General features: G+C 54.9%; 1 protein-coding gene across 1 annotated transcript in view; it reads right to left on the bottom strand.

The window, feature by feature from the left end:
- LOC137669484 (hydrocephalus-inducing protein homolog) overlaps nt 1-13572 on the bottom strand; it is a 67002-nt gene that overhangs the window by 31417 nt on the left and 22013 nt on the right. The window contains 17 exon segments of the mRNA XM_068411585.1: nt 436-648; nt 1125-1763; nt 2485-2650; nt 3525-3666; nt 4135-4318; nt 4609-4761; nt 5483-5691; nt 6484-6642; nt 7282-7466; nt 8284-8464; nt 8978-9146; nt 9415-9654; nt 10232-10381; nt 10778-10969; nt 11056-11183; nt 12013-12149; nt 13017-13150. Of these exon segments, the coding sequence (XP_068267686.1) occupies nt 436-648; nt 1125-1763; nt 2485-2650; nt 3525-3666; nt 4135-4318; nt 4609-4761; nt 5483-5691; nt 6484-6642; nt 7282-7466; nt 8284-8464; nt 8978-9146; nt 9415-9654; nt 10232-10381; nt 10778-10969; nt 11056-11183; nt 12013-12149; nt 13017-13150 (3381 nt within the window).

Below are 13572 nucleotides of genomic sequence, written 5' to 3'. Positions count from 1 at the left end.
CTTTTCTTAAACACATCCAGAGATGGTGACTCCACCACCTCCCTGGGCAGCCCATTCCAATGTCTAATAACCCTTTCTGTAAAGAAATTCTTCCTGATGTCCAACCTAAATAAACAGGAGAGAGAATAAATAAGTAACCAGCATCTACTGGTTTTAATATCTGCCCAGGGACTTGGTCTTCCTTACTGGACTTTGTTTGACACCTCTCCTCGCCCAGGACCCTCTCTTCGAGGGAAGTTGAGGGCTTTAGGTGACTTTTTTTCTCTCGTCTTCCAGAACCACCCTATGTCCCATGCAGGGCTGTCTCTTTTGGACAGTCAGAAGGGACACCTGCAAACACAGGACCCTGTCCTGTCCTCACTGCCCTTCCACAGTGATCCTTTTCCACTCCCCCCACCCCATGCTCCCATCCAGCCTGGCCCCCTGCCCTGGCACCTTCACTGCAGCCACGACGGGGTCATCCACAACACTTTCTGCATCCTTCTTTTCAGCTTCCGCAGTGGCATCTTCTGGCACAACAAACATGAAGTGCTCGAGGGCTTCTGCTGCTGCCGGGGCCATCCGCTGCTCCGGGTAGTGGATCATGGAGTACAAAGTGGTAGGGGGAATGGGAGGCTCTGAGGGACCCAGTCCCAGGTGATCCAGGATCTAAAGCATAAGAGAAAACCCTGTTTATACTCCCGTTACCTTCATCCTCGCACTCCTCCCTTGAAGGCACTGAGCTTCTGGTAATGTTTTTTTTAATTTACACGGAGCACAGTGCTCTTTGTGTGCCCAGTGGGGTGGGCAGGCTCCAGAGCAGGGCCAGGACCTAGAGAGAAACCTCTCCACTGAGTGACTCAGCTGAAGGAAACAATGACCATGAGCTGCCCTAGGACCATTTTTAAGGATTTCCAAACTGGGAAACTCTCTGAACAGGGAGGATGCTTGAACAGAGAGTGCTCCCTCTCTCCACCCATGTAAGGGGTGCTGAGAACCTCCCCAGCTGCGTGGCTGCTGCAGAGACATTGGGGAACAACATCAGTGGCCTGGACAAGGCTCTATGCCGTTGTCACCTGGTGGGACACAATGCACCGGGGCCCAGACCATGGCAGGCTCAGCATCTGAGCCTCGCAGGGCTTTACCTGCTCTGCCGCTGGTAGGTTGCCGCTCTCCAGGATCCTCCTAGTCACATCTTCTAAGCCCAGCACCTGGATGTTCAAGCAGGGCACCCCAACAGCCTGGCCTCTGGCTGAGCCTTCTGCACCTTCCCCTTCCAGCTGAGGTAACTTGGAGTCCTCACAAGCCTTCACTTTTTCCAGCTGCTCCTTCTCCAGGCATTCTTTCTCCATGTGCTCCTTCTCCAGCCTCTCCTGACGCTCCTTCTCTCTGTCTTTCCAGCTCCTGCGGCTGGATAAATGCTGGCGCTGCTCTTCTGCTTGGTGCTGCATCTCCTCGTGGTTCAGACAGGGCTGCAGGATACCCTGAACCCTGTCCCAGGATGACAAAATGTGTGTGATGTCCTTCCGCAATGTCTCGTAGATCGTAAACCTCAGGACCAAGCTCTTCTCGCTGTCACTCAGGTCCTCGCTTTTGGTTTCTCCCTCTTCTGGCTCTGAGGGTTGCACAGCCACCGCCGGGCAGGCATCCGTCAGGGGAACCTTGCTCTTCTTCTTCTTATCTTCCTTGTCCCTTGCAGCAGAGTCTCGGTGCTCCTTTACAGATCCCTGCCTGCTCAGCCCTCCGGTGACATCCGATCGGGTGCTGCCGGCTGTGTTCGAACTCTGGACAGGAGGAGCAAGAAAAAGCAGTGAGCATTTCAAAGCACCGACTCCAACGCTGTAGGACAGTGATGATCTTTGCAACAGCGCCCCGAGCCTTGTCCGAGACCCATGCTACGTGCTCTACAAATCCCAGTTTAGAACGCAACAGGTACCCAGTTTAGCTCAACTGAAACCAAACTCCCCAGTGCCAGACTGATGAGGAGTCCTGCGAACCAGATAAAGAACAGAACAGCTTCCCCGACCCAAACAGGGAACTGAAGACACCTCCTTACTCCTGCGCAGTCTTCTGGGCTCGTTTCTGGTGTGCTGAGCATCCCTGTTGCTGGCTGACCCTTCGGGAAGCCTGACTACTAACGAACACCCCATCCCAGACAGAACATGGCTCAGAGGTGTAAGTCACAGGCAGAGTGGGAAGAAACCCTGGACTAGAACTATCTAGGGCTTCACGGCGAATGGATGGAGTTACATGAAGCCGTGACTCGAAGGCAGCACGATCCTAGAAGAGCAGTTCTCCAACAAACCCATGGGAAAGCACCTCTGGGGAAGCAGCAGCAGCATGAACCAACACCAGCTGTTGTTTCCCAGCACAGCCCCATGTGTTACTCATGGCCAGGTACTTGTCCCCAGCACTGCGTGTCACTGCTGGCTTCTCGGGGAATGGTACAACTCAGCGGGAAGGTCCCCAGGGCTTTTACTCCTCTCTATAAACACAACCACCTACCTGCCTGGCTACAGACTGGCTTTTCTTCACCGAATCATTAACTTTGCTTTTTCCAACCGCTCTCCTCCACTGCTTAGATGACTTCTTCATCAGCTCTTGTTCCTTCAAGCGTTGTAGCTCCTGCTGGCGCTTTTCTTCAAGCTCTCGAGCCACCCGCTCCATCTCCCTACAGCAAGCCAAACAGAAAACATCCCTGAGAGTCACCACCAGAAACCTGGGCTCACGGCAATCCCAGCTGGTCCCACACTTCACTCATTGACCCTGAGGCCAGGCTGAACCCTTAGACCATCTTCATGGACTTCCCTCAAACCTGGGGAGGCTGGGAACATCTGAAGAAAGGAAAGGTGGGAGGGGACCTCCAGGGCCAGCCAAATCTAAGCCTTGCTGTCATAAGGTCTCAACAGTGCAACTTCAGTTGTGCAACTCAATTGTGGACTTCTCCGAGAAGGTCCAACCTGGACAGCTCCAGCACACTGCCGAAGACTGATCCACCATCGCTCTGCACTGAAAGAAGTGCTGAAACGCAAGCTCGCTTTAAGCAAGCCCCTCCCGGAGTTTCAGGCGGGGATTAACGCAGGTTTACGCTTATCCTAAGCATCCTCCTGAATGCAGCTGCTTTCCTGGATCATAACTTCTCCCAGGCTGACCTGCTGCTGAAGCTGAGCCTAAGAGACACCAGCATTTCTGGCTGGGGTCACTCAGGAAGGGAAACCTGGGAGATCAGCATTGCAGGGACTTCACCTACAGCGGCACCGGTATCTAAACCCACCCCGCAACCCCTCTGCTTTGGTGAAGGAGGCACAGGAAGAAAATGAGAATTAAAATCATTAACGTAGAGACACTTCTAAGCGCAGTGGCAAGGCAAGCACAGAGCTCAGCTCCCTGCGTCTCAGCAGCAGAAGCTCCTTCCTCCGTTGGGAACCCGGGAGGTGGAACTGGCCTTTGCTCTGAAACCCCTCAGAGCTCAACCAAGGTCTCCGGAGCAGGGAAACCCTTCAGGGACGCTAACCTGGGGAGTTACCCATGCAAAGGTTACACACCTCTTCTTCCTCTCACGCTGGACTTGTCGTATGTTGTCGTTAAACTGAGCTTTCTGCTCCTCAGTGAGGGCTTCATACTCTTCCTCATCCATCTGCCTGAGTCGTTCTTGCTCCCTCCTGGCAGCTTCTTCCCGCTCCCGTTCTTCAGCACACACCAGAGGAGAAACCATTAGCGACTGCAAGCAGAGCTCGCTGTGCTGGGTGAGCCATGAGGACTCGCAACTCTGCCCTGACCCAGCTTGTCATCCTGCCAGGAGATACTGGGGAGCCCATATCCCTGCTCCAAAATTCAGATAATCCCCCAAACTCTTGGCGGTCAGCGAGTCCCCGTGCCCCAGCGTTGTGGACAGCTGGTGGGTGGTTACTTATGGAGCCACAACAGCTCGCACTTGTGCCCAAGATTTAATGTTAGGGACTAAGGCCAGTCTTAGAGCCTCAGCTCTGCTGTATTTGAAGCACCCGTGAGCCGAGTGCTGGCCACGCTGAGGCAGAAGGTGGAAGGATTAATAAAAACATTTCTTACAAGCTCTGCTGGTAACCCACATACACACAGAGAAGGTTGAGGGCTCGAGAGAGAAGATTTGAGAGGCACGGAGATGACGAGTCTCACCTTCCTGCTCCTTTGCAGCTGCCTCCCTGGCTTTCAAAGAAGCATAATCCTGGAACAGGTCCACAAAATAGATGTAAGGCCGATTTCTGACAGCTTTGAGCAGGCAGATGAGAGCAGACGCCATGTTGCACGCAAAGAGGGTCTCCAGGCCATCAAACACCACTCCCTGGTAGCAGTCACTCAGCTGTGAATAAAGTTGAAAAGGAAGAGAAAGTCAGCTGTCGCACGCATCGGGCTCTCGGCTGGTCAGGAAACCCTCATGTCAAAGGCCATCAGCCATCGTTGTTCCAAGTGCATCAGCTCAGACAAGCTCTGATCTCTCCCTGTGCTTGGCCAACTTATGGCGTCTGCAGCTTCACCCAAGGATTCCTGCAACTCCTCCAACAGCAGATGCAGACCTCCTCCTCTCCAGATCACACCTCGCTGCCTGTCTCTCTGGAGCAGGAAGGTATCATTTGCCCCTACCCCACATACCTGCAGCCTTTCAGAGAGGATGGCCACCAGCAAGTCCTCGGGCAGCACACGGCTCATAAAGCCCAGCTCTTCTCCTGTGCTGCTGCTGACGCTCAGCCACCGCTGCTCAGGGACGCAGGGAATGGGAGAGCTGACTTGAGAGCTGCATGAGCCCTGCAATGTTGAACACAAGGAAAATAGAACACTTTGCAACCCCCTGAACAATTCCAGCTGCTGGGCTTGGAGCTGGGGTCTCTCACTGGTGGGAGACTAGAGCAAAACTGGAGGCCAGCAGCTCTAGGGGACAACTCTGGGGGTCACATCCCTTGGCCAGCAGAGACCCAAGCTTGTGAGCCCCCGGCGCAGCATCCTGCAGCCCCCTTAGCCAGGACTGCACTTTGCCAAACCCTTAAGACCCAGGAGAGTTTTTCTGCCAGAGTACGGGGTTTCCTTCCCACCCCGAGCCACCCTCAGCCTGCCCAGCTGGCTCTCTGCATTGTACAGCCCTGCACCGGGCTCTGGGTGACAAGGAGCCTCCCCTGTAAGCAGCCCCTTCATTTTTAATAAGGCCGGTAGTGATAGGACAAGGGGTGATGGTTTTAAACTGAACGAGGGGAGATCCAGACTAGATACAAGGAAGGAATTGTTTACGCTGAGAGTGGTGAAACACTGACACAGGTTGCCCAGAGAGGTGGTAGATGCCCCATCCCTGGAAACATTCATGGTCAGGTTGGACTGGGCTCTGAGCAACCTGGTCTAGATGAAGATGTCCCTGCTCACTGCAGGGGGTTGGGCTAGGTGGCCTTTAAAGGTCTCCTCCAACCCAAACCATTCGATGACTCTTCAAAGGCAACACAAAGTTCCCACACGTTAACCAGTGCAGACGATGCTTCACCTGGGAGCCTCCTGGATCCGTGCGATGCCGTTTCTGGGACCGGGATGGGCGGCCATGCAACCTCCTCCTGCCCCCTGTGGCTCTCGCCTGGTCTTGGGAACTGGTGGACTGCAGGCTGGCTTTGTCCCCAGAGCTGGACTCGCTCACGGCCAGGCTGTGCTCGGCCTCGGTGCTGGGCTGCAGGCTGAGGGGGATATCTGCGGTTTGACCTGCGGAGGGGGACAGATGGCTCAGCAGGGCTGGGGACGGCCCTGTGCTCCGGGGAGCAAGCAGGCACCTTCCACCCCGCTGGAGCTAAATCCTCCATGTGGGGGATAAACCCACCTGGCACCCAGGCCCCCCATCCCTCCACCGGCTCCCAACCCAACCAGGTTCAAAGCTGAGTGATGCAAAACTTCCTCCCACCTGAGCCAGGGTCTGGCCTCACCCTGCAGAGCTTGGGGCACCAGAAAGTTTCCTAAAAGTCTCCAGTCTCACGTGGAGAACAGCCCGACATGCACGAGCTCCGTGACCTGGCAGCACGTATAGGAAAATCTCTGGAGAAAAGAGCTCATCTGCAGCGTGTCTCATCTCAAACTCCCCCAGGAGGTTCTTCTTCCCCTCCTCTCATGTTTGTGAAGCCACGCTCAAAGTCAGCCATCTAGTGCTTAACGAGCCCCTTCAGAGGGCTTTTTCCTTGTTAAAGTGGGCAGAGTTCTGCCTGATGACTGTGAGGAGCGAGCTGGATTCGGCTTTGAGGAAATACAAAAAACTCTGAGAAAGACAGAGGTGCTTCAGCGCTCCTGGGAAAAAAGGAACATGTGCTGAGAGGTCCAGGGGCAGTAAAAGTGCCTCTGCCTGAGCCCTTAGAATCGAGGGTTTGTTAATAACCAGAGATGCTCTCTGAATGGCTTTGCATTTCGACACACTGCGCCCACGTTCCTGAGGGACCCGAGGGCTGTCAAGCTTCCCTGGAGCAAGCAGGAGGGGATGGTCACGGTGGGTTCAGCGTTTCTCCTTACCAGCCTCCTCTGTCTTGGTGGCAGCCCCCATGCACAGCTCCCGGGCACGGAGCCCCGCCAAGCTGCTCCCGTCCGAGATGGCTTCTGTCACCACGGCGTCGATGGACAAGCAGGCAGCGCCGTAGTGTTTGGACAGGGCGACCGCTGCCGATGTCTTGCCTTGAGAGAGAGGAAGACCGCTTGGTGACACTTGCACGTGAGGCATTTTCAGGGACAGGCTCTGGAAAGCCCCTGAACAGGATTTCAAAGTTTCAAGGACAGTCAAAGCAAAGCGCCACTTCAGGGGAAACCACGAGGGAGGCAGCTTGAGCATGGGTAGGAGCGTTGTCCTCTAGAGCCAGGTGGATCATCTCCACTTCACGCTCAGCTGAGGATGTCATCCCTTGTGGTGACCTCAGCCCTGGGCCAGGGTTTCAAGCCCTGTCCCACCACCATTCAGATCTTTTACCAGCCTGCACTGGTCAGCGCTGGCTCAGGCAACGTCTGGGCCCGGTTTGGGGGTCAGTACGGGCTAGGGACTGCTTCCACAAGGCAACAGGGACACTAGGCAATGTGGTCCCACGAGGTAGCGGGGACATGGCCACCCTGTTTGGGGGAATGAGAGCCTAGCTGTATGGACACAGGAGGAGCCACACCACTTGCACCAGCTGGGTGAAGGCCTGCGACTGTTTCATGTACCTGCAGAGCTGTGGCTTCCCTCGATGCTCTTCAACTGATCAACCAAGCACCATGGCCCACCAGGATATGTCTCCCCTGCTTTCCCCCCATCCTTACAGCCCAGGGCTGTGGCTCACATACCTGTCAGGGGCGCCCCATGGACGATGACGACAATCCCTCTGCGCTTTTGGGCTGCACGCCCTTCTGCGGAGATATCGATGCCGAGGTGGCGGGCGATGGCCCTCTGGACAGGGCTGTCCTCCAGTTCTCCTGTAGTCCCCTCCTTGCTGCTCCTCCAGCTTTGCCGATGCCCTGCTGTGCAGAACGGGGTAGAAACATCAGCCTCCTGCCTACCTGTCATCCTGATCACCCTCCCCATCCCCTCAGATCCTGGGAGAGGAGAGTCTGCCAAAACCAACGTCATGCCCAGGGTCTCTCCATGCCCTTCCTTTAGGGTTGGGCAGATCAGGGTCCACCCTAGATGCTGGTAAAAGGTTCCAGTTCAGATTATAGTAAATGGGGTGGCAGAAAGAGGGAAGAACGAGCACCCGGCAATAACCAAAAGTACTGGGCCAAGTCTCCTTCCATGAACTGCCAACATGGTCCTCATGGGAGCCTGGTCCTGGGTCCTGATAAGTCGAGGACACGCAGAACTGGGCATTTTACACAGTCCCAAGGGAGAGGCTCCGTTTGGGGGCCAAGCTGGATGCTTTAGGAATATTACACCAGGAGATCTGGCTGGGCTCTGAATTCACCATAACAGCATTTACAAAGAGCTCCCACCTTTGCCCTTAGAACGTCACCAAAAGCCATCTTGGCTCGCAAGGTCCTCTAGGACAGAGAGCCTGCTGCCCTGCCTAGGAAAGGGAACACCACCATCCTGATCCCAGCAGCTCCTGGGAGCAAAGGTGCTCATTTGGCAAAGCTGGGGAAAACCTCCCTGGCCTCTCACTTGTCCCTGCCCCAGACTCTTCTCAGGATCCTACAGACTTCATATGCAAGAGTGGACTCGGGGCCTACAGGAGGGAAGATGGCACCAGGCTGCAGTGAAGTGATGGACGTGACTCTGAAGTCCTCCCCCAAGGCTTTTGCCACAAAGACATAAAATAGGTGAAGAGCTTTGGGTTTTTATCTGTCCTAGGTCTTTTCTCAGCACATTCCTCCTCCTCTTCTCCACATTCAGACTTAGAGTACACCTTGTTGGACTGGCTTTCATCAAAAATGGGGGAGGGAACGACCAAGCTACGGGATGAGGTGGTGTGAACCATCTCAGCAGAGTGCTCTCCTTCTTGATCTGACAGAGACTGGACATCTTCAGAGTTTGCTGAGGGGGGAGAAGAGGGTGAACATGACCACGCAATCTGCTCTTCACCATCCCCTGCTTTGCACAACCACATGCAAAAGATGGAAAATTTCCCAAGGATGCAAATTCCCAAGGCATGTCCAGGCTGTCTCTGCCCTCAGGGGAATTTTGAGCTTTTGCTTTTGTTGCTGGGAAGGAGCAAATCTAAAACCAGCTAATGATATTAGACCTGGTTCTATTGGGCTGAAGAACTCATCCAAGTCCAGCTCTTTGAGGCTGAGGGACACAAAGGGCTATTCTGATTACTTCCCCAGCCCGCGGAAGGCAGATGGGAGCTTGCTTTGGCCGCGCTCAGGGCTGGCAGAGGATGCGTGTTACAAGCCACAGACTTTCACCCTGGCATTCCTCCACCAAGCTGGGGAACGGATGGCTGCATGGGCTTTCCATGGAGAACGAGGTCATGGAGACCTCAGGGTAGGTGGGCTGGACTCCCTGCTGTGTCCACACTCAGGACAGCCAATGCCAAACGCTCACCGCTGTCCTGGCCTTCTGGTTCCGCAGTCTCGGACTTTGCCCGCTCATCCTGCAGCAATTTCTGGTCCTCATAGTAGTCCAGGACTTCTTGGGGCAGCGTCTCACCCGGGGCGCGTGGAGGCAGCAGTAAGGTGTTGCGGCGATCGTAGCCCTTCAGCATCCGCAGGATCTGTGCGCACAGGGAAGAGAAGCCACATACAGGATGTTTCTTGACCTCTGTCACATGAACCGACTCCCCAGCCAACCTATCTTCTCCCTCATCCCTTCCTCCCGACAACACAGACTAGCCAAGCCCCTCCCCAGCCCGCCAGCAGAGCTGGCAAACCCTGAAATGCCACCAGGCTCTGCCCTAGGGACTGCCTCCATCTCCCCAGCACAAGCCTGGGAACACTGAACCTACGGGAGCATGCACATGGGGACGAGACCTTCCTCCTCACCTGCTCCTCAGCAAGGTACTGCTGGTCAAACTCCAGTGAGTAAAACTCGACGGGGAACTCGCATGGGTTCTTCACCACCACTGACCCCTCCGCCCCACCGCTGTAGGGCAGTGATGGTCCCAGCTCAAGCACCGAGGGGCTGAACTCCAGCTGTGGCTCCAGCCCATGTCCTGACACCTGCAGCTGAAGGTGCTGGCTGCTCTGGCAAATGTTGATCTTCAGGTTGCTTCTGTAGGACTTCTGAAAAAGAGAAGTGCAGAAAGCCCCTCCATGAAGTCCCAGGTGACAGGGCCTCAAATTCCACCCTTGCCCCAAGGTCAGGGTGTTATCAGTACCTCTAAGGTGAATGGAAAACAGATATTAACTTATAGCAGGGGCTACAGCGCCTGCATGCTGGCTCTGAGTAACCGGGATGAACCCTGGTGCGAAGTGTAACTGGATATTTCGGTATCAGATGGATCGAAAATGGACCATCAGATGGTTCCACCTAGTCAGGAGGGAGCGCAACGCTCATGAGAAAGGTCCTCAGGGTTACGTTGCCCAGACACAGTCCTGGCACTGCTGCATCAGGCAAACTTCAGCTGCACGAAAAAGGCAGATGAGCTCTCACTGGCTAGAAATAAGGGTTGTCTTCTCTGCTCAGTGTTTGGCTCCAGCCAAAGCCAGGCACAAGATGGTTACAGCTCTACTAGCAACTAAAACATCCCTGGGACTGGCCCCAGGCATGGAAGCACTTGTGTCCATCCTGTTATGTCCCGGGCTCTTGGTACCACACTGCCCTGCCAGACCTCCTGGGGGTGACACCTGCCAATCTCACCTCTTCCGTGGGTGAAAACCTGACTTGCACGTTGCATCGGTGTCCTGGAGCCAGGACTCCGGCTGAGGGCAGTGCCTTGAAGATGCGGGGCTTGGCCTTCAACTCCTGGAGCAGCTTCCGACGCGTGCTCGCTGGCAAATATTTGTCTACCTGAGCACAAAAAACAACAGTGTGAGGTCTCCTTGGTCTGCGAGGACAAACCCTCGGTTCCTGCAGTGCTCCGGGATACTGTCATGGTGCTGAGAGCACCCACATCCAAACCAGCCGTGGCCACCACTGGCCTACAACTGGAGGGAAGATGTATAGGCAGGGCAGGCAGATGGAAAGACACTGTCCTCAGAGGAGGAGGAATGGGTGAAGATGGCAGAGAAGTGAGGCATCAGCTAGTGAACAGGTCCAGACAAATGAGCTTTGCTCTGTACCTTCAAAAGCTTCTTCAGTGAGCTTGTAGCCCAAGTGCTCAGGCAGCCACAGGGGCAGAAAAGGCACGAGAGGCAAAGAAAACCCAGCCAAGAAGTTACGTGTTACACCTTGTCTGTGCTTTACCTTCTTAACAGGCTCGTCCACAGTCACGAACCATTTACAGGGGACCTGGAGCTCATTGCGAAGCTGGATGGTTTCTACCTGACACTGCCCACACTGGACAGCGGAGAACTCCAGCCTGTCCCTGGAGAGGCAGAGGGACGGCACAGCCACGCTGGCACGGAGGCGGAGGGGAAACGTGGGGCCTCCTGCTACCTAGTGAAGGAGAGAGCATCCAGGTGAGACCCAGGTGACATCTGCTGCCGTGCCCAACCTGCTGCCTGCCCCAAAAGGTGCGGTACCTTGATGGGCAGGAGCACTTCCACCTCTCCCACGGGCAGGTTGGCACTCTGCGGGTCGAAGCGCACTTCCAACGTCTTGGTCTCACAGTAGGGCAGGTTTTTCACGTGATCAAGCTCAATGCCGAAACCTTGAACAGAGGCAAATAAAGCAGCTGAGACACACAAGCGACGTGAAATGTGTCACAAGCACGTTAAGGCCCTACGGCTGTCCTGACTGGTAGCTCTGGGAAGGACCCCTTTGCATCTCTGGAGAAGCCTGCTGCTCTTTCTCCCTTGTCACTGCTCAAGGAGAAAGGCTTTTCACAGCCAGAATCCAAGGTCCACACAGTAAAAAGGAAATACATGAGCTGAGGAGCACCAGTAATTCCTTCCTCAAGCATCCCAGGGAAGGATGCACAGACTTCTCCAAAGGAGAATTTCCAACCACGGTTACCCCATGCTGTGGTGCTCCCTGGAAAACAACTTAGAGGAGACACCTGACCATCCCTCAGACACCCCGAGTCACTGCCAGCACTGCAGCCTCACCTCAAGGCCTGTTTGGGAAGCCTATTTTGATACACCAGAGGACCTCACAGGCTGGTTTCTCAAGAAAGGCCCAACAGAAGCGCTACAACATTATGAACTCGAAACCAAAGCACTTCCAAACCACAAAGGGTCCATCTGTTCGCAACGCAAACCCACTGAGTGCACAAAAACTCAGGTGATGCTCATGGTAGCCAAGGGCAGAAGATGCTGAGAGGTGACCAAGGTGATCAGCACATCTGGCACCTGCAAGGAAGCATTAGGGCAGACATTGGCAGGCCAGAACTCAGGCTCTAAAGCACTGGGCAGAGGGTCCTGAGGAGGGAAAAGCTACAAAAACAAGCACTCAAAAAACTCCCCATGTCCAGTAGCTTAAGCTAATCCATCAGAGACAGCTCCCTCAAGCCCACGTGGAGCCTCTCCAGCCCTGCTTACCTGTGTCATGCAGGACACGTCCATCGGCGTGGAAGGACACAGGCAACTGCCCGGCATTGGTGATCTTCACAACGTGCGTGAGGATGTTACCCAGAATGACATAGCCGAAGTCCAGGAGATACTCGGGCAGCTTGGCTCTGAAAGGAGTGAGGACAGTCCTGAAACCACAGCCTGGCGACACTGCCAAGGGGTGGAAGACGCAAATAAAGGGGCTATTTCTGTATTCACGGCTGTAAAATCTCAGCTCTGGCCAGCGAAACCCAAGGCCTGACCTCCTGCTAATAAGACTCTGCTAAGTCACAGGGAGCGTAGGTCCTAGGTTTTACCACCTGCCAACGGGACCTTAACATACAATTAGTTTGCGCTGCTCTGCGAGCAGACCTGTCCCCAAAGGAGCACCGCTAAATGCAGTGATCAACACCGACAAGATTCATGGGAAGGTCCTTTTCCAGAGCAAACCCACTCAGGAAAACACATAAACCATCTGTCCTGCAGAGGATCTTCTTCCTGAACTGGAGCCTACTGTGCCCGTGCCTCATCATGAAGGAGCACGAGGAAGGACCGAGTTACCTCAGTAAGCCCTGCAGTCCCACCAGCACCCAAGCCACCTGATTTAGGGCTTGTCAAGGGTTTGTCAACCCGTGTGGTTCCCTGCTCTGGTAGCTGGAACAAAGGCACCAGCTCTGAGTTGCCTCTTTCGGAGCTGGTCAGACGGTGTCTGTGCTGTCTGGATGGGCTTGATGGTCTGCACTGGATGCCTCAACTCTAAGAATGGAACCCATCATCTGTGGGAAGCTGAGCATCCCCAAAGCTCGGCGTGGCCCTACAGAGGTGAGGACACTCAGCTGCTCCCAGGGAACCTGAAATCCATCAGGATCAGACCCTTTCTGAAGTCCCCAGCTATTCCTAGCTCTGCAGACACAAGGAGCTCTCAGGAGCAGGGGTGTGCTGTTGGGTGTTACCCTCGGGGCACCTGGAGGTAGGGTACAGGAGCCCCCACTAACCTGACAAGCCTTCGACGAGCACTCTGGTCAAAGGCAGTGTCCTCTGGGGGACCAGAGGCCAGAGCTTTCTGCTGCTCCAGGGCATGTTCCTCTATCACCATCTGATCCATCTGCAGCTGCAGCTGCATGTCCACCTGAGGAAAGGAAAGACAGTGGCTGGTTAGCAAAGGTCCTTCCCAAGGCACAGGTTTGTCTCTGAAAGAGGATCCCACCCCTGCTCTTGTGGAGATGGGTGATGGGGTCCTCCTGTCTCGCTGCTCAGTGTCTGTGATGCCTCCTGCTCTCGTAGGCAGGACCTCATCTGAAGGGAAATGAACTCCAGCATCTGCACTTATAAAAGCTCATCTGGCCAGACAGACAAGCCAGGAACCTTCCAGTGCTCCAAGTATTTGCCTGGCCCCAGCCAGTCCCAAAGCAGCTTGGACAAAAGCTCTCTCAAAAAGGGAACCACGAGAAAGCTGGTGCCTCTTGGAGACAAACACTAACAGCACAGTCCCAGGGCACTGTCATGCTGCTGCTATGAAGCTCTGCAAAGCTGGCAGGGCTTGGGCTGGGA

The sequence above is a fragment of the Nyctibius grandis genome, chromosome 12, assembly GCF_013368605.1.
Source record: "Nyctibius grandis isolate bNycGra1 chromosome 12, bNycGra1.pri, whole genome shotgun sequence".
NCBI classification, from domain to species: Eukaryota; Metazoa; Chordata; class Aves; order Nyctibiiformes; family Nyctibiidae; genus Nyctibius; species Nyctibius grandis.
This window is presented reverse-complemented; position numbering and strand designations above follow the sequence as displayed.